This window comes from Lynx rufus, unplaced genomic scaffold, assembly GCF_022079265.1.
Source record: "Lynx rufus isolate CCGP_SWC_20201006 ecotype Redwood Valley unplaced genomic scaffold, mLynRuf1.p SCAF_3, whole genome shotgun sequence".
NCBI lineage: Eukaryota > Metazoa > Chordata > Mammalia > Carnivora > Felidae > Lynx > Lynx rufus.
In genome coordinates this window covers 98,955,997-98,974,746 of record NW_025814845.1, presented here as the reverse complement: position 1 = coordinate 98,974,746, position 18,750 = coordinate 98,955,997, and the positions used below count along the sequence as shown (strand labels likewise).

The 18,750-nt window shown below is 36.1% G+C and overlaps 1 protein-coding gene across 2 annotated transcripts in view; it reads left to right on the top strand.

Annotated features, from left to right (window-relative positions):
• The window catches only part of PRDM5 (PR/SET domain 5), a 206,685-nt gene that overhangs the window by 112,820 nt on the left and 75,115 nt on the right, over nucleotides 1–18,750 (top strand). For both annotated transcript variants that reach the window (XM_047090496.1, XM_047090495.1), the window contains exons 10-11: nucleotides 13,754–13,847; nucleotides 18,310–18,470. In XM_047090496.1, coding sequence (XP_046946452.1) covers nucleotides 13,754–13,847; nucleotides 18,310–18,470 — 255 coding nt within the window. The remainder of the gene's footprint in view (nucleotides 1–13,753; nucleotides 13,848–18,309; nucleotides 18,471–18,750) is intronic.

Below are 18,750 nucleotides of genomic sequence, written 5' to 3'. Positions count from 1 at the left end.
TGTAAGATCATGACCTGAGCCAAAGTCAGATGCTTAACTGGCTATGCAGGTGCCCCATTTATCTTCTGTTTTGATAACTTCTTTAGTGTTATGTTTAGATTCCTTTTTCATTTTCCTTTGTGTATTTGCTATGATATGTTATTTTTGGTTACTTTGAAATAGTTCACATATATCACCCTATGTGTATAACAATTTATTTTAAATTGATAGCCACTTAAATTTGAACACATTCCAAAACTACATTTTTATTCCCCTCTCCCACAGTTTGTTTTTGATGTCACATTTCACATCTTTTATTTTATATATCCCTTAATTATTTAATCTTAATTACTTTTGACCCTTCATACTAGCTTTATAAATGATTACTCCACTATTTTCACTATATATTTACCTTTTTCAGAGAGATTTTCACTTTAATATGCTTTCTTGTTATTAATTAGTGCCTTTTCTTTTCAGCTTAAAGAAGTCCCTTTAATATTTCTTTTAGGACTGGTTTAGTGGTGATGAACTTATTTAATTTTGTTTATCTGGGAAACTTGTCTCTCCTTCTGTTCTGAATGATAACTTTGCCAGTAGAGTATTCTTGGTTTGAAGGTTTCTCCCTTCAGCACTTTGAATACTTCATGCCACTCCCTTTATCACCTGGAAAGTTTCTGCTGAAAATTTTGCTGATAGCTTTATGGGATTTCCTTTACATATAACACATTATTTTTCTGTTGCTGTTTTTAAGATTCTCTCTTTAACTTTTGACATTTTAATTAGAATGTGTGTTGGTGTGGATATCTTTTGAACTTAGTGGACTTCCTAGACCTACATGTTTGTTTCCTTTCCCAGATGAGCAAAATTTCCAGTCATTATTTCTTTGAAATGTTTTGTCATTTTCTTTTTCCTTTTTTTTTTTTTTTTTTCCTGCTCTGTCAGGGTGAGTTCCATTATTTACATCTTCTAGCTTGCTGATCTGTTCTTCTGCTTCATCCAATCTGCTGTTGAGCCCCTCTCGTGTATTTTTCAGTTCAGTTATTATGTTTTTAAGTTCTATGGCTTCTGTTTGGTACTTTCTTATATTTTTCTATTTCCTTTGTAAAGTTTTTATCTATTCTTCTGAGTTCAGTGAGAAGCTTTAGAATCATTACCTTGTTTTCATTTTTTATTTTGCTTTGTGTCTCCTTTTTTTTTTTTTTGAGTCTGGCTAAAAGTTTATCAATTCTGTTAATTTGTTCAAAGAACTAGCTCCTGGTTTCATTGATCTGTTCTATTGCTTTTTTAATTCTTTATTTTATTTCTTTCTCCTCCAATATTTATTATTTTCTTCCTTCTACTGACTTTGGGCTTTGCTTGTTCTTTTTCTAGCTCCTTTAGGTGTAAGATTAGTTTATTTGGGATTTTTCTTGCTTCTTGAGATAGGTCTGTATTGCTATAACTTGTGGGCCCAGAAGTGGGATCCCCCCCAGTTATGAATTCCCCTCCTGCCCAGACACTCAAGAAGTGTTCTCTGTATATAGATTGTGTGTGCTCCCTGACTATGATGGACTGCTGCTGAAGCTTGGGGCTCAGAGTGCTTGCCCTGCTTGTTGTGACACTACTTATTCATTGATATTGGTTGATATATTTTAGCATGCTGTTAAATATATACACACACACACACACACACACATACATATATGTATATGTATATATATATGCAAATAAATATATGTATATATATGATATCTTTTAAAATAACTTGTTACTTTTTTTTCTCTTGGACTATTCCATTGGAGCTATAGTTACTTCAGCATTTATTGAGACTTCAAAGATTCATTCTTTCTCTTTTAAATCATCTAAGAAGTTATGATATCTTTTCAGCTTTAGCCTAAACGGAAAAAAAGTTAGATTTACCAAAGAATAAAAAGAGTTGATTGATAGTGTCCCAAATCATCTCTGCCTAATTTCTTGCTGACTGCCTTTAGGTTTTACTCAAGCGTTAAATGATCAGGGGCAGGATCACATTCATTACTGCTGCTTTGGAATTACACGACTATAAAAAATTATCTGGCTAGTTTCCTGCTCAGTCTCTGGAACTCTCTTGCTCCATTCTTTGATGAAACTGATCTACCCACATTTACGAGTTTTTCAGTTTGGCTTATGTTATATGCCATATGGGAATTTAGCACAGGATCTTTGCACCATCTCTTATACAGTCAGCCATAAATCATATTAAAGTAATAATGATGTCTTGGGTAGTATAGAAACAATGATGCCTGTAATTTCTAAAGTGGAAAGCACATTCAATCCTTCTGGTATATGTGCTTCTTACTGTTAGATCCTAGTATTTGTTATGGTTAAGTGAAAAAGTCTGAAATATTCTCCAAGAGTTATGTGAAAAAGCAATAAACTTTTTCTTCCATCATTATTCATTAATAGCCAGTTAAGAAACTGAAAAATAAGGATATGCAAGGAAATTAGAAAAAAAAAAAACATTTGAGTCAAACTGATCTTCATTCTATAGCATGACCAAGGATTATTATTTTAAATAAATTATTTTTTGGTTTCTTTGGTTATGTAACTTATTCATTTTTATTATACTGACTTCATTCATTTGGGGTCAATTCTTCTCTTATCGTTTGGATTCGCTTGAAAAGGAAATATTATCTTTCAGTGTGATTATGGCAATGACAAACTGTGAAGGGGTGATTTCTATTTCTAAAACTTAATTAGTTGTTTTTATCATGTTGCCAATTATATAGTCTCAGTAGGTCAAAATTGGTTATTCCTGTCCCTAATCCATTCTGACAATTATTTGGCGTGATTACTAGTTGAATTTTTTGAATCTACTTAATTATTGTTTATCTGGATCTAACTATATCTCTAAATAACAACTGCACAGACATTTCAGAACTAGAGGTGGCAGAAGCTAGTCAGTTAGTCTTCACCCTCCATTTTGTTTCTTATCAAATTTATTGCGGAGCAAAACCAAGATAAGGGATATAGGGCTTCCCTCCTCCTGCTGTAGGCAGGACGTCTAGATGGACTCAGTCACCTGGATCAGGAAGCTGACACTATGTGCTTGATGATGGAAATGAATACAGGGAGGTTTTGTCCTGATGAAGTTGTAAACAAGCTTCTGGGGACAGAGGTATGTCTAGTCAAATAAAAGACCTTTTCCTGACCCTTTGCATATCTTTCCAGAGATGAACTTTCAAGCCTATGAAGAACTCTAGCCCCCACACTGACCCTTTCTATATCCTTTCAGAGATGAACTTTTGAGCCTATGAACAACTCTGGTCCTACTGTCTCTTGGGATAATTCCACGAGGCCGCCTATACTAATATCTCATCCAGGGATTTCCAAACTCTGGGCCGTGGCCAGCTTTTATATCTTAAAATCAATTTATTGGGTCAAGAATAGCCATTAAAAGTATGATTGAAAATATAAGGGTAAGGGCCATTTAATGAAATGATACATATGTATTTGTGCATATGTGTATGTGTGTTGAGTTTCAGTATAAAAAGTATTTTTTTGGTCGTGGTCTGTTTGACAGATATCGCAGACCAGACTTTGCTCATTTAAAATTTTATTAAAGCTGTTTTAAAGGAAAGAATAAATCTCTTCCTAAATAGATCATGAATTAGATTCTAAAACTATATATGGTGTAAGTTTTACACCATATATATAATATATATATTATATTATTATATATATATATATATTATATTGGTGTGTATTGCTATATATAATATATATATTATATTATATATTTTCAGAGACTTTTTATTATATATTATATATATTATATATAATAAAAAAAATCTCTGAAAATCTCTAAGAAGTGGGTCACATTATAGACTGAACAAATCACTCCATAATTTAATCACAGTTGCTTTTTCCTTCAACTTTGTACCAGGTTTCTCTTCTTCAGGTGTGCTATAGGTGAAGTAGTGGGTGGTTCATTTACGGTGCTGTGTTGTACAAAATTACCTATTTTTGTGTTCTAGAAGCACATTCACAGTGATGAGATGAGCACAATGAGACGCATGCAGGAATTGAACCTGACAGAGGGAAACAAGAGATAGAGGTTTGTCTGAAGCTTATTCAGCTAATGGCAAATCACATGTCCTATTTAAATTATTTTTCTGAAGTTGATGATGAGATGTCACTATATAATTTCTTTTTGTAATATTTATTTATTTTAAGCAAGAGGGGAAGGGGCATTGAGAGGGAGACAGAGGATCCGAAGCGGGCTCTGTACTGACAAGTCTCATAGCAGTGAGCCCAATGTGGGGCTGGAACTCACAAACAGCAAGATCATGACTTGAGGCAGAGTTACTCAACTGACTGAGCCTCCCAGGTGCCCTGACACTATATAATCTCTAACAAAACCACTTGATTTTCCATATTACAGTTTAAGGTTTGAAGATAGATGCTGTACTCATAGCACTTACTGAACATATTGTTCTTTGAATGTGGCACATGTTTTCTGAATAAATAAAATCCATGAAGAGATTATCCCAAATGTAGAAGATTTAATGTGCTTAAATCGTAGTTGTAATATGAGAAGTGGTTTTTAAAAAAATGTATATTTGCAGTACATTTTGCCACATTTGCAGGGTTGCTTTTCTGAACATTCTTCCTTTCTTGACTTACGAGGGTATTAGCGGTCTAGTAACACACTGAGAAATCTTTATTATATTCATTCTGTACTAACTGAGTTTACCCAGTCTGAGCTACCTAAGTACTCTTTAAACCCTTAATTTGAACTGTTGTCATTCTGAACCCTTCTCTGGCTCTGAAGTAAATGATTGACTTGGAGTTCATTTATTACCAAATCAGTGATTTCCCCCTTTATGCTCAGACTTTCATAGAAAAACCTCCCTCCCAGCTTTATTCTACTCCCTCTACCCTCCCCATCCCCAGATGTTAACATAGGAGCCATCAGCTAAAGATTGCCCTTTAGAGCTTCCTTCACCCCTGCTCCTTTGGCCACAGGGCCTTGCCTCCCAAACCTCTAGCCTCTGACTCTTGTCTCTGCCTTAAAGCTTCAGACTCAGGCTTACTTCCTGAGCTCACCCTGGGATATCAGCTTTGCTCCCTGCTCTGCTCTTGACCAGCCCAGCCCAACCCAGTCCAGGGATTTGAACTTCCTTTCCTTGACCTGCCCAATAAAGTGCATATCCCTGACTCTCTTAAAACCACAAAGTAGGAAATATTTAAAGAGAGGAAGGTGACATTTTTTAAATGTTTATTTATTTTGAGAGAGAGACAGAGAGACAGAGAGTACATGAGCAAGCGGGGAGGCGGGGTGCAGAGAGAAGAGAGAAAGAATTCCACGCAGGCTCTGTGCTGCTCCCAGTACAGATCCCAATGCAGGGCTTGATCCCATGAACCGTGAGATCATGACCTGACCTGAAATCAAGAGTCAGACGCTTAACTGACTGAGCCACTCAAGTGCCCGTTTTTTAATTTGATTAAAAATTTTTGCCCTTTTGGGGCGCCTGGGTGGCTCAGGTCATAATCTCGCGGTTCGTGAGTTTGAGCCCCGCGTCCGGCTCTGTGCTGGCAGCTCAGAGCCTGGAGCCTGCTTCAGATTCTGTGTTCCCCTCTCTCTCCACCCCACTGCTGCTTGTGCTCTCTCTCTCTGTCTTTCAAAAATGAATAAACATTAAAAAATTTTAAAAAATTTCTGCTCTTTTTGTGTAGTAGATATCTTAAGAAAATAAAACCTTAAAATCATACATGGATGCATGGATAATCAGTTATGCAATTTAGATTATAACCCTTGACAGCACCTACCTTCTCCAATCCCCCACAATTCTAGTTCTCTCCCCAGTGGATACTTTTTAGGGCTTTCTCAAGTATGTTAAAGACTGCACACATTATTTGTACAAATTATTTGTTAATTATGACCACATCTTCTACTATATTCAAAGGCTAGTGATCCTAATAATTGGAGGATATTTTTTACACTGAGTAAAATACAATTTTTATTCTCAGTATAATGTCTTTGACATACTTTGACATACTATTATGGGTTGGAGTACGGAAGATTACAAATGAGGTGAGAGTTGTTTTTGTTTGGGTGACAGAATTGGAAAGATGGGGCTTAGGAACTGGGAAAGGTGACCATTGGCTGGGGAAGAGATTCCCATGTGTTAGGTCGGATGGGAATTTTTCAGGTGAAGTGCATACCAGCCATCTCCTTCATCTCCCTAATCAAATCTTTAGCAACTTCCACATTTCCCACTGATGATTTTCTGTAAGATGTTCTTTTGGGTGAAGCTTGGAGAAAAGCACAAGGTTTTAGCTGCCCATCTGGGAGATAAGTATATTTAAATGTAAATGGTTTTATGACATAAGATATCATTCTGGAACTTACTTCTTTGGTCTAACTTTATGACTTGGAGAGTTTTTCACATGTGTTCATATACACCTGCTCATTTTTTGTAACCATTCCTGTTTTGAAGAATACTTCAGTTAACATCCTTTTACATTAAACTGTATAATTATGCCAATAGTATTGTCTAAAATAGATCTTAATTATGAAATTTATGGCTCAAATAGTAAGTTTTCTTTAAGTTTTGATTGCTCTTGCCCAACTGCCTTCAGAAAAAGCTCTACTTTCACCTAGCAGTGATTCAAGTGTCCTTTTGTCTGTACCATCAACATTTGATTTCGTCAGCCTTTTTTTTTTTCAGTCTGAGACTTGAAGAGTGATATTTCATTGCATTTAAGCAATGGTTAGTGAAATTGTGTTCTTTTTATAAGCTTATGTCCCATTTACATTACTTTTGAGAGATGCTTGTACGTACTCTTTATCCACTTTTCTTTTGGACTGTTTGGCTGTTTTCTCATTGGTTTCTGGGAACTCTGTAGATATTACAGATACTAATCCTTCACTAGTTGTCTTTCTACTATTTGTCCCCATATATCAACTTGCATCTTTTGAATAAAGAAGTTTTACTTTTTTATGTTTTGAAGTATGACACGGATTATGAGTTTTATGGCTTCTGAGTATACACAGCTTCTGAGTTTTAGGACTTACTTAGAAAACTTTGTTATTCCAACACTGTGAAAACATTTATCAATGCCTGTAAAAGTTATATTAACTTCTTTTTGTTAGTATTTTAATCAATGAAGAATTTGTTTTGAGGTATCCAGTGAGATCCTGATTTATGATCACTCCTATCAATCATACTGTTGAATGCCTCTCATGTAAAACTATGTTTGCATGTCACTCTTTTCCATTTAATGTCTGTTGTCTTGCAGTATCGTAGTACTTTAATAATTGTACTTTATAGTGTGTTTTAATATCTATTGAACAAAAGCTCATTTTAGTTTTTCTTTTACATAATTCTTTTACATGGTGTTTTGGGAAGATTAATGTTACCAAGCAGATTTCTTTACACTGCTTCCCTTTCATCTTCTTGGAGATCAATATCATATATTAAAAAACAGCTCCTCTTCACAGAAAGTCTTCGTATATACATTTGTTTTTGTGGGTGATTTGGAGCAGAATGTTTTATTCTTCTCCTCCTTGGTAGAAACAACAGCAAACAAAAACATAGCTCATTTTCCTGTATAATTACACATTACTTCTCTACTACTGCTAAATTTCATGTTTTAAAAGCTGTTATTTAGTCATAGCATGGATATCCTTTCTTTATAATTTTCACTTTTACTCTGCCTGAAATCCTACCAAGTTCCATTGACTTATTTCCCAGCCCAAAGGACATATTAGAAGATTAAGTGAAGGAGGAGTTACCAACAAAACAAAACAAAACAAAACAAAACAGGTTAATGATAGCTGGAAGATGTGGTGATAGCTTGTTACAGCAAAAGAAGACAAAAACTTTGAAAAGTAAACTCTGTGACTTTTAGAGCAGAGTATACAGAGAGCAAGAAGTATGCCTATATGAACCTTCAATGCAGAGGGTAATGAATTTTGAATGATGTCAATAATCTTAGTGGATGGGTAATACAAATTTGGAAGCTAAACTAAATGAAAAAAGAAAGTTATATTTTTGAAAAATAGATACTCTTCTCATAGAACAATTTGTACCACAAATCAAAACCACAATGAAATACCACTTTATACCTATCAGAATGGCTAATATCAAAAGGGTAAGAAATAACAAGTGTTGGTGAGGATGTGGAGAAAAGGGAACCCTTGTGTGCTGTTGGTGGGAATGTAAAGTGGTGCAACCACTGTGGAAAACAGTATGGAGGTTTTCAAAAATTAAAAATGGAAATATCATATGATTCAGTAATTCTACTACAATTTACCCGAAGAATACAAAAGCACTAATTTGAAAAGATGTATGTGTCTTTCTGTTTATTACAGATTATTTACAATAGCCCAAGGTAAGGAAGCAATCCAAGTGTCCACTGATAGATGAATAGGTAAAGAAGATGAGGTATATACATACAATGGAATATTACTGAGCTATAAAAAAGAATAAGATCTTTCCATTTGCAACAACATGGATGGACCTAGAAGGTATAATGCTAAGGGAAAGAAGTCAGGCAGAAAGACAAATACCATATGATTTCACTTACATGCAGAATCTGAAAAACAAAACAAATGAACAATTTGTATTATACCAGCAAATTCTGTAAACCTGAATCAATGAAAACTAAAAATTTGCAAATGAGAACTATATATTATAATTAAACTATGATAAAGTGTAGTCTTTTCAGCAGAAAATAGGTTTTGAACCTAATATCCCATCTTGGATGTTTTATATTTAAAATTAGAAACTGACCCCAAACTCTGATCTTTTGAGTTTAGTTTGCATCTGTATTATGTTGAAAAATAAAGTTTTTATGATGTTTCATGAGAATATGTCCTCTGGTGATGTTGACACTTAGATAATTGGATGGTGGCTTAAACTCATACACAGCATGCACACACACACACACGCAAACATTTTTCTGTCTATCTATCTATCTATCTATCTATCTTGTCTAGCCAAATATTTTGAATCCCATTATTTTCTTATTACCTATTAGTTTTTATCCATTATTGTTATTATCCTATAATCTGTTAATTTCTAGGGACTTATATTTTAAGAAAACTATTTCTTATTCAACAACTGGTATTAATTTTTAGAGAGCGTAATTTTTTGTAGGATTAGAAAAGGTCCATTATTGTTTATTTGTCCGTTTGTAGTTTAGGTATCTGCACTTGTTTATTTTTATTTTTTTTTTAAATTTTTTTTTCAACGTTTATTTATTTTTGGGACAGAGAGAGACAGAGCATGAACGGGAGAGGGGCAGAGAGAGAGGGAAACACAGAATCGGAAACAGGCTCCAGGCTCTGAGCCATCAGCCCAGAGCCTGACGCGGGGCTCGAACTCACGGACCGCTAGATCGTGACCTGGCTGAAGTCGGACGCTTAACCGACTGCGCCACCCAGGCACCCCTGCACTTGTTTATTTTTAGATGGCCCATAAAGTTCAATGCAGAATTACCAATTTATTTAGCCATCTTGCACAGCAAACAAGTTATTCAGTAGAGAAGCTGGTATAGTTGCTATGAGTTGTTCCATACGAGTTACAAAAATTAGGATGCCTATTTTTATTCAGAAAATTCTGCTTTACAATTCTTGTGATGTGTCTGAAAGCCATATTTTCATGATTGAAACTACCAAGTGTCTGTTATCTTGACAGTTTGTGAGGGGACATGGTTGCTGTTTCCATATATTCAAAGGGCTTTGTTGTGGAAGGGAGAGTAAATTTGTTCTGTATGGCTATAGGCTAGCTGTAATAAATGGTGGACATTGTAGAGGCAGAACTTTTAAATTAATGGTCACATCAGCTAGCCTGAAGGGTCATATGTTTGAAGCAGTATTTGTTAGAAGCATCCTTGGATAGAAATATGAGATACCATGTTTTAGCAGTACTGTAGGGGGGAGAACTCCCTGAGAGTGAGTCTGAATTGCTGCCCTCCAGGGAGGACTTCTGCAAGTCTATGATTATTCCCTCTTTGAACAAATTCCCTTTGCCCTGATCAGGGTATAAACATAAGGCATTGGTGGTTGGCTCCATGGGGTAGCCATGAGGTTATGGCTTTGTACTAATGGAATTGTGGCGTTCAAGCAGTGAAAAGGTTGGGCTTAGCCACAAAAGGCTATACTTCTGTAAGAACATAACCTCAATTTTATAATCTTAACTTATCTGTGTGAAATGAGCTACTTTTTCCTGTGCTGAGCCAATTTCTTTGATATCTCTCTAGTTTCTATTCATTTTTGTGAGGAGGAGGCCCTTTAAGGAATCCAGTTATAAAGCTGACAGTAAAAACTTAATCCACAGACCTTGTAAACAGCCAGATGACACACATTTTATGCAGCTTTAGGTTTATTATATGGCCCAGTGGGATAGTAATATACTTATGATATGCAGACTTGAGACTTCAATAACAAAACCCTTTTTTTTAGAAAAAAGAATAGTTCCAACACATATATCTCAGGAATATTTTCTCCAAATTTATTTTATCTCTAGTTATTTCCTCTGAATTTTATGATCATTTTGTTGCTTTGCACATGACCCAGAGAAGAAATACCATTTCCAATAAAACCATTACTACAGAGCAATATGTATTGGTGATAGTCAGTTACAATTTTTAATTGTGAATGGACCCGATGAAAATTTTATTCTGTTCTCATGAAATTAATTTTTCATTTGAGTAGCTAGAAATGTGCTAATTTGGTGATTATTGTATAAAAATTATGTTAAAAACCTGAAGCATTTTTGAGACATTAGGTGCTATAAATAGTGCAATGCATTTTCTTAACGTATTTTCTCCATCTGTAACAATAATCAGACTTGGTGCATAAAAGTGTATTTTGTAATACTAGTTCATGGACTAGTTCATTTATTGTATCAGCAGATACTGGTGTCATCGGTGACTTGGCATTTAAGTGGGGGAATATTCTACAGCTGAAAGATAATACAATTAATAAGTCAGTGAAAAGTTTGACACCCTTTAGAGATGAAAAATTGAAGGACAAGACACCGTTTAAGAAGCTTGATTTTATTTAGTACTTCTAAAGTATTTTATGTCTTGGAGACAGAGGTTGTCTATTCACAACAGGCAAGCATTTCACTGCCGCCTTACTTAAATGAGTTTGAATGCATGGGTTCTCTGCTGAGACTTTGACAAGTCATGCGGTAACAACTCAGCTGGTGGTATCGATATCTTTTTGACAGAAATATTTGTTCACCTGGCTATGCACTAACAGCTTACTGCTTAAAATAGCTCTCGACTTCAGGCCATATTTAGATGTTGTGGCTTTGGTTTGGTTAATATAGGTATAAGGCATTATGCTGTCCCATTATTTCATAATCAAGTCACTAAATCCTGTCCACACACATGTTGTTTTGTCCTAGATTTAGAAAAAGAGAGAGAATTGCTTAGGGTGGAATGCCATATTTTTGGAAGAGTAAAGCAACCCTTTGTTCCAATATGTATGCTCTAAAAACAAAGGAGTTTCTTTTTGTAACAATATTATTTACTCTTTGTAGAAAATTAAAATATCAAAGAAAGGTATAAAGAAGACAACGAAAACTCTGTCAAATACCACTCTCTACTATGAGAACCCTCCTCAGTATTTTGTAGGACATTTTCTACCCCCCATTCTACATGTGCGTGTATTCGCAATGTATGATATTCTACGTAGAATGTTTTGCATTGTGCTTTTGACATCAAAATATGTTACGGGGGGTTTCCATATCAAAATAAACATATAATAGCCACACAGAATTAGTTGACCGAATGTCAGTGGCCATTTGGGAGGCTTTTTAAAAAGTTTTTGTTTATGTAAAAATTTGTCATATATTTCTGGAAAGGCAGTTGGTTAGTCAGAGTACGTGCATTTGCCGTTTTGGTAAATAGCGCCACATTGCCACTCAGAAAATTGATATTTCCAGTTACAAGACATGAGGGCGCTTGTTCTTACCTTTTAGTCAACAATGAATAATATCCATTTTCTTCACCTTTGCCAATCTGATATACTACAGATGATGTTTTTTTTAAAATTTTTATTCTCTCATTGTATTCATGAGGCTTTAAATATTAACACTATATAACCTGATATCCCCAAATTTTATACACTATAATCCAGACTTGAAATATTCCACTATCTACTAGACATCTTTTTTTTTTTTTTAATTTTTTTTTTTTCAACGTTTATTTATTTTTGGGACAGAGAGAGACAGAGCATGAACGGGGGAGGGGCAGAGAGAGAGGGAGACACAGAATCGGAAACAGGCTCCAGGCTCCGAGCCATCAGCCCAGAGCCTGACGCGGGGCTTGAACTCACGGACCGCGAGATCGTGACCTGGCTGAAGTCGGACGCTTAACCGACTGCGCCACCCAGGCGCCCCTCTACTAGACATCTTTTAATAGTCCTTTGAACTTACCCCAAACTGAACCTCTTATCTTTAACCCAAACTTGTTTCTTGGCTTGCTGTCTCACATATTAGTAAATGTCTGATTCATCCTACCATTGCTTTGGTCACAATCTTGGAGGCACATTTGATTCTTCTTTTCTGTGTCTCATGCTTCCAATCCAAGTGTCTCCACAAAACCTGTTAACTTTTATAATACATCCAGAAGCCTACTGCTTCTCTTTACATTGGTGGCTACCACCATGACATAGGTCTTAATTATTTCCTGCTTGGTTGATTGCTCTTTCTTCTCTGGTTTCTCTGCTTTTCCTTGTCCTCCTGTATATCCCCTTCTCAACACAGCCACCTTAGCATCCTATTAAATGTCAGGTGAATCATGCCCCTCATCTGCTCAAAACTCATTTGAGATTTTTTTCTCTCTCTCAGTAAAAGACAAAACTCCTGCAGTGGCCAACCAGGCCCAACATGATTTGCTTCTCTTTCCCATTATTTCCCCATTTTTTCTGACCCCGTCTCCCTTTCCATGCCTTTTCCACCTGCTCCAACCACACTGGCCTCCATGGTGTTTTCTGCCCAGATCACTCAGAGGGAGGCTTGCTCTTGCTCCCTCACTTCCATTAGGTCTTCTCTCAAGTCGCCTTCTTGGATGTAATTTCTTTGACCACTGTTCAAAATTGCTACCCCATCCTTTGAAACTTTTGCTGTCCTCTTTCTTTCTTTCTTTCTTTCTTTCTTTCTTTCTTTCTTTCTCTCTATAATATGTATTTCATATTTTATCATTTGTTAATTGTCCTCTCCCAGCTAGTGTAAGAGCTCCATGATAGCAGGGACTTCATCTTTTGTTTTTACTGCTGTATCCCCGGTGTGTAAAGTAGGACTGTCCCATAGCAGCATGAAGTGCATAGCATAGACTGGGCACAAAATAAATGATGGATGAAATTTCCCTGCAAGCAAGGGGAGAGGGACAGAGGGAGGGAGAGAGAGAGAGAAAGAGAGAGAAAGAGAGAGAATCCCAAGCAGGCTCCATGCGCAGAGCACAGCCAAATGAGGACTCAATCCCATGACTCTGGGGTCATGATCTGAGCCAAAACCGAGTCAGACCTTGACTGACTGAGTCACCCAGGTGCCCCAATTTCCCTTATTATTTATCAAATTGATAATTAATGTGAGAATTTAAAAATACAGTTGTTTTTTTACCATGCATGTAGCAAATTTGTGTTTACAATTTTATGTTGAAAGAACGTCACCAGAAGAAACAAGATATTGTCTACCTACCCTTTCCTCTTTCATACCATGGATATAGGCTCACAGTTATTGTCATGACTAGATGATTGTAGATCCTCCTAACTCACAGTTTCTTTCATGTGCAGACCCATTCTGAAGAGAGACCATTCCAGTGTGAGGAATGTAAAGCTTTGTTCCGGACCCCATTTTCTTTGCAGAGACACCTTCTCATACATAACAGTAAGTCAAAATACAAGCAGTTGAGGACAAAATTAATTCTCTCAAACTTTGCCCTTACAACTTTTGAGAATGTAGGCATCACAGAAGTGGACCCATGTGTAGTTTAAAAGGCTGGTAATTCTACCTTTCAGTTCTCCTTCCTTTATCCTTGCTTTATTTTTCCACATTAAATCATTTTATGAGACATTTTATTTGTGTCATTTCTTCCCACTATATAAAGTTTGTATATAAAATCGTTTCTTATGTTCGGCAAGGTATCTTTGAAATTTGTTCTGAAATAGACATTCTTGTTCCCTTTCAAATAAAATGATTAAGGAAACGTGTCTGACCCTTTAAAACATGCGAATGTCTGGCATGATTTTATTAGCTCACGGACTCTTTTAAAGTTGGAAAGGACCAAAATACAAATCTAATGTAACCTGTTGATTGTTGGGGAGCAGAGAAAAATGAGACTCAGAGAAACACGGTGACAAATGCATCTGGAGGTCGCATATGAGTTCCAATAGTCACGTGCTTTTCCTACTTTTCTCTACACTGCTCTGATTTCTTACTTCTTTTAGCAGGAGCACTGCTTTTCCTTGGGGTTAAGTTATACACATGCATACCATGCAAACTGGTAAGGCAGTTCCACTCAGAGCTATTTTTAGAATACTAAACCTTTTATACTCACATCGCTGAAGGACACTTTATTACAGCACTTTATTTCAGAGAAAATGTTATTGCTAAGTTGAGTTTTAAAGTGGGTTCTGTGTTCAGATATTGAAGTAACTAGACATTTGCTATGTTACTGTATCTAAAATTAAAGAAAAATGGCATAACATAAGTAATATTTGTATTTATTGCTTTTGAGTTGTTTAATCAGTAGAACATCTTCTGAAACAAAGTTACTACTGCTGATTAAATTTTTAATATGTCTGAGGAAAGCAAAACAATTAATCAGTTATGACAACATTAGAGATAAGATAGTATCTTGGAAGACATTTTCTCTGATTGAGTAGATGTATCTAAAATTCAAAATAACAAAGATATTAAAGTTTTTTAAAATACTGAGTGGTAATGATTATGATAAAATACATCTTTTCCTACAGAAAAGAGTGTTGTGGTCTTGTGCCATTCTGCATTTTATGTTACAGTTCTGGAGAATTTGTTAACACCACTTTTTATTTTCTTACTAAGGACAGCCGTGCATTTAAGGAATAAAATTTGTCATGTAGCATATTTTCATTCCATTTCACTGTCATTTGACTAAGAAAAACAATCATTGTGAAGTGAATGGATTTGATTTTATTTTAGTTTAGTTTAGTTTTAGTTTTTAAATGTTTGTTTGTTTGTTTTGATGGAGAGAGTGACTGCATACAAGTGGGTGAGGGGTAGAGAGAGAGAGAATCCCAAGCAGGCTCCCTGCACAGAGCCTGACATGGGGCTTCATCTCAGACAATGTGAGATCATGACCTGAGCCGAATTCAAGAGTCAGATGCTTCACTGACAGCCACCCAGGCGCCCCTGAGGTGAATGGATTTAGAGTAGGGATTGAGACAAGGGAACCTCATTCATACTATTAAGACTTCTGTGGGGGGTGCCTGGGTGGTTCAGTCAGTTAAGCCTCTGACTTCCGCTCAGGTCATGATCTCCCGGCTTGTGAGTTTGAGCTCCGTGTTGGGCTCTGTGCTGACAGCTCAGAGTCTGGAGCCTGGTTTCAATTTTGTGTCTCCCTCTCTCTCTGCCCTTCCCCTGCTCACGCTCTGTCTCTCTCTCTCTCACTCTCTTTCAAAAATAAATAAACATTAAAAAAAAACACTTCTGTGGTCAAATTTACCCTTATGCTCAGGAAATTTTTCCTTGGGTAAATAAAATTTTCAATAACAGCAAGGAGTTTTTAATATAAGGCATCTATTACTTTCTATTTCAGCTGATCGGTTCTCATAAACCTGAGACATGGGATTGAAGTGGCAAGTGTAGACTGTGCTTGCACATTCTGTATTCAATATAATGTTGATCAGCACATTAACCAAAGGCTTTATGATGCTGTACCAAGACTGGGAAATCAGTTTTGTAATTGTATAAGTAGGCTATTGCAGGTAAAGTTAAATATCAGATAAGACCAGTGAGGATGGAGAAAACCAGAAGTGGGCAAAATGGGACAAAATATGAAAGGTGATCTTGCACAATATGAAAATTAAAACCTGTTTAACTCAAAACATGAAGATCACCATAGAAACTTATATCAGCAGGGGCACCTGGGTGGCTCAGTTGGTTAAGCATCCGACTTTGGCTCAGGTCATGATCTCACGGTTTGTGAGTTTGAGCCCCATGTTGGGCTCTGTGCTCAGAGCTCAGAGCCTGGGTCCTTGCTTTAGATTCTGTGTCTCCTTCTCTCTCTGCCTCTCCCCTGCTCGTGCTGTCTCTCTCTCTCTCTCTCAAAAATAAACATTAAAAAAATTTTTTTTAAAGAAACTTATATCAGCCTTCTGGCTCAAAATGTAAAGAATAACTTGTAATTATTATTTTGGAAATTATTGCTATTTTCTAACGCACTGAAAACCAAAAAATAGCTTGATAGCTACCTTCTTGGTTTTAAGATAGGGAAAATCCTATCTTTAATTATAGCTTTATTTCTTTAAGGCAAAGAAATCTGATAACATCAGATAAAATCTCATCAGAATTATTTAAAATTCTGGTAAGTTTATAACAAAAAAATCTGGAATTAAAATGTGAAAGAAGAAAGGTAAGAGCTCCCTTGGTAGAGCTTGATGAGGTTTTGGCATAGGAATCAATATATGTATTTTTTAATTTTACATTAAAAAAATTTTTTTATTATTTTTTGAGAGAGTAGATGAGATAGAGAACACAAGTAGGAGGAGGGGCAGAGACAGAGAGGAAGACACAGAATCTGAAGCAGGTGCCAGGCTCTGAGCTGTCAGCACAAAGGCCAATGTGTGGCTCAAACTCACGAACCACCAGATCATGACTTCAGCCCAAGTCAGACGCTTAACTGACTGAGCCACCCAGGCACTCTGGAATCAATATTTTGTTTCATGTGATAGTTTAATAGATATGCTTTGAAGGAGAAATCTTGGAGGATTGCTTTGTTTTGTTTTTTTTTTGGTATGTTTTTTAAAAATTTCTTTTTATTCCTGAGTTGATTTGCTATTATTTATAATCTTATGTCAATTGATATTTTCTTTTACTCTCACTGGTTATAAATGAAGTATTTAAATAAATTTAATATAGAAGATATATAAAGACAAACTAGGTTACAATAATAGCACCCAGCAACAAAAATTCACAAAGGTAACATAAACAGAGCTTTAAGAATCTACACAATTCATGCATGGTTTGGATGTGACTGTACCAAGCATTAGATTTTAACAAGACTATCAGAGATTTTAACATAAAGAGCTATAATTCTGTTTGAAAAGGATAATTTGTCTTTTTCTTTTTTTTTCTCTTTTCCTTCTTTTTGTCCCTCCTTCCTTAAATTTGGTATGAAGAAATAATAGGATCTTCATATTTCTAAATTTATGCTAGTTATAATGGAGGGAAGTTTTATATAAGAGTTTAGTTCAAATTGAGGTAATCTCTTATTTCGATGTAGTAAGTTACCTGTATATTTTGTCTCATAGTTGAACATAATATGTGACTCTGTGCTAATACAGTTGTTTTCTACAAAGGGAAAATACATTCAACTTCTAGTCTGTCTTATTTGTATAACTATGTGCTATTCAAATTTTGTAACTTTCTGAGAGAGAAAACTGTCTTCTAATTGTGCACATAGATCACTGAAAATGTACTTAAAGTAGGCCACTAGAGTTTGACATGTTTGTTATGAAGACCTACAAGGATAGAGAGCATTATATGAAAGTTTAAAAAATACCATATTCCCCTAAACATAGTTTCTGGAGTTGCTTTCCCTGCCGGCCTAGGCTCCAGAATAAGAAGAAGGTGAAAACGCTCACAGGTACCCAGGGGCTCTAGGAAAGGAGAGTTGCTCCATTCCAACTGGCTCTCTGAGAGGCAGCCCCCCAAACTGTCTGAGAACCTGGGAGTTGAAACCTTTCCCAGGTGTTTCACAGCAGACCAAGGACCCGTGTTAGGGAGACTGTAGTCCAGGTTCCTGGGACAGTGCTGAGAAAGGAAGGGGTGTTGTAGCCCTCTCCTGTCCTAGAAGGGGGCTGGCTCTGACCCATTTCTGTGTGCCCTCAGGGGCGTCCTGCCCCAGCTTGCTACCCATGACCCTGTTTGACCTGTGCCCTGTCCCCTAAAAAGGCCACAAAGGTTGTGGTGGGAGTGATATATGGAATCAAAATATTTCATAAAAAACTACCTTTTCTGGTTATGATAAATTTTTAGTAATACAGCTAAGTTTTTGAAGAAAACAACACTAAATCTGGTACCTCTGAGGGGCAGTTAACAACACCCTGCTCATCTGATGTTTCTCTTATTTGACTGTTTCGTTTCTAAGGTGAGAGGACTTTCAAATGCCATCACTGTGATGCTACCTTTAAAAGGAAGGATACTTTAAATGTTCATGTCCAGGTGGTCCATGAAAGACACAAGAAATACAGATGTGAGCTATGTAATAAGGCATTTGTTACACCCTCAGTGCTTAGAAGTCACAAGAAAGTAAGTAGAAGCCTTCCCTGAGTTGAATGGATTACATATTTAAGCTATATGGGCATGTATGCTCATTATCATGTGATAATCAATTTAATATTAATTAATCAATATATGACTCAAAATGACACATAAGGGATGCATGATTTATATGAGCTCTTCAGAAACTCTCTGTTCTATTTACTTTTTCAGAAGAGTTATATAAATTTGTATGAAGGTGAACCTAGATTTAGGTATGGATTCTGCACTGCCCTGAGCTATGGTGATACATGGGTCATACAAAATACTC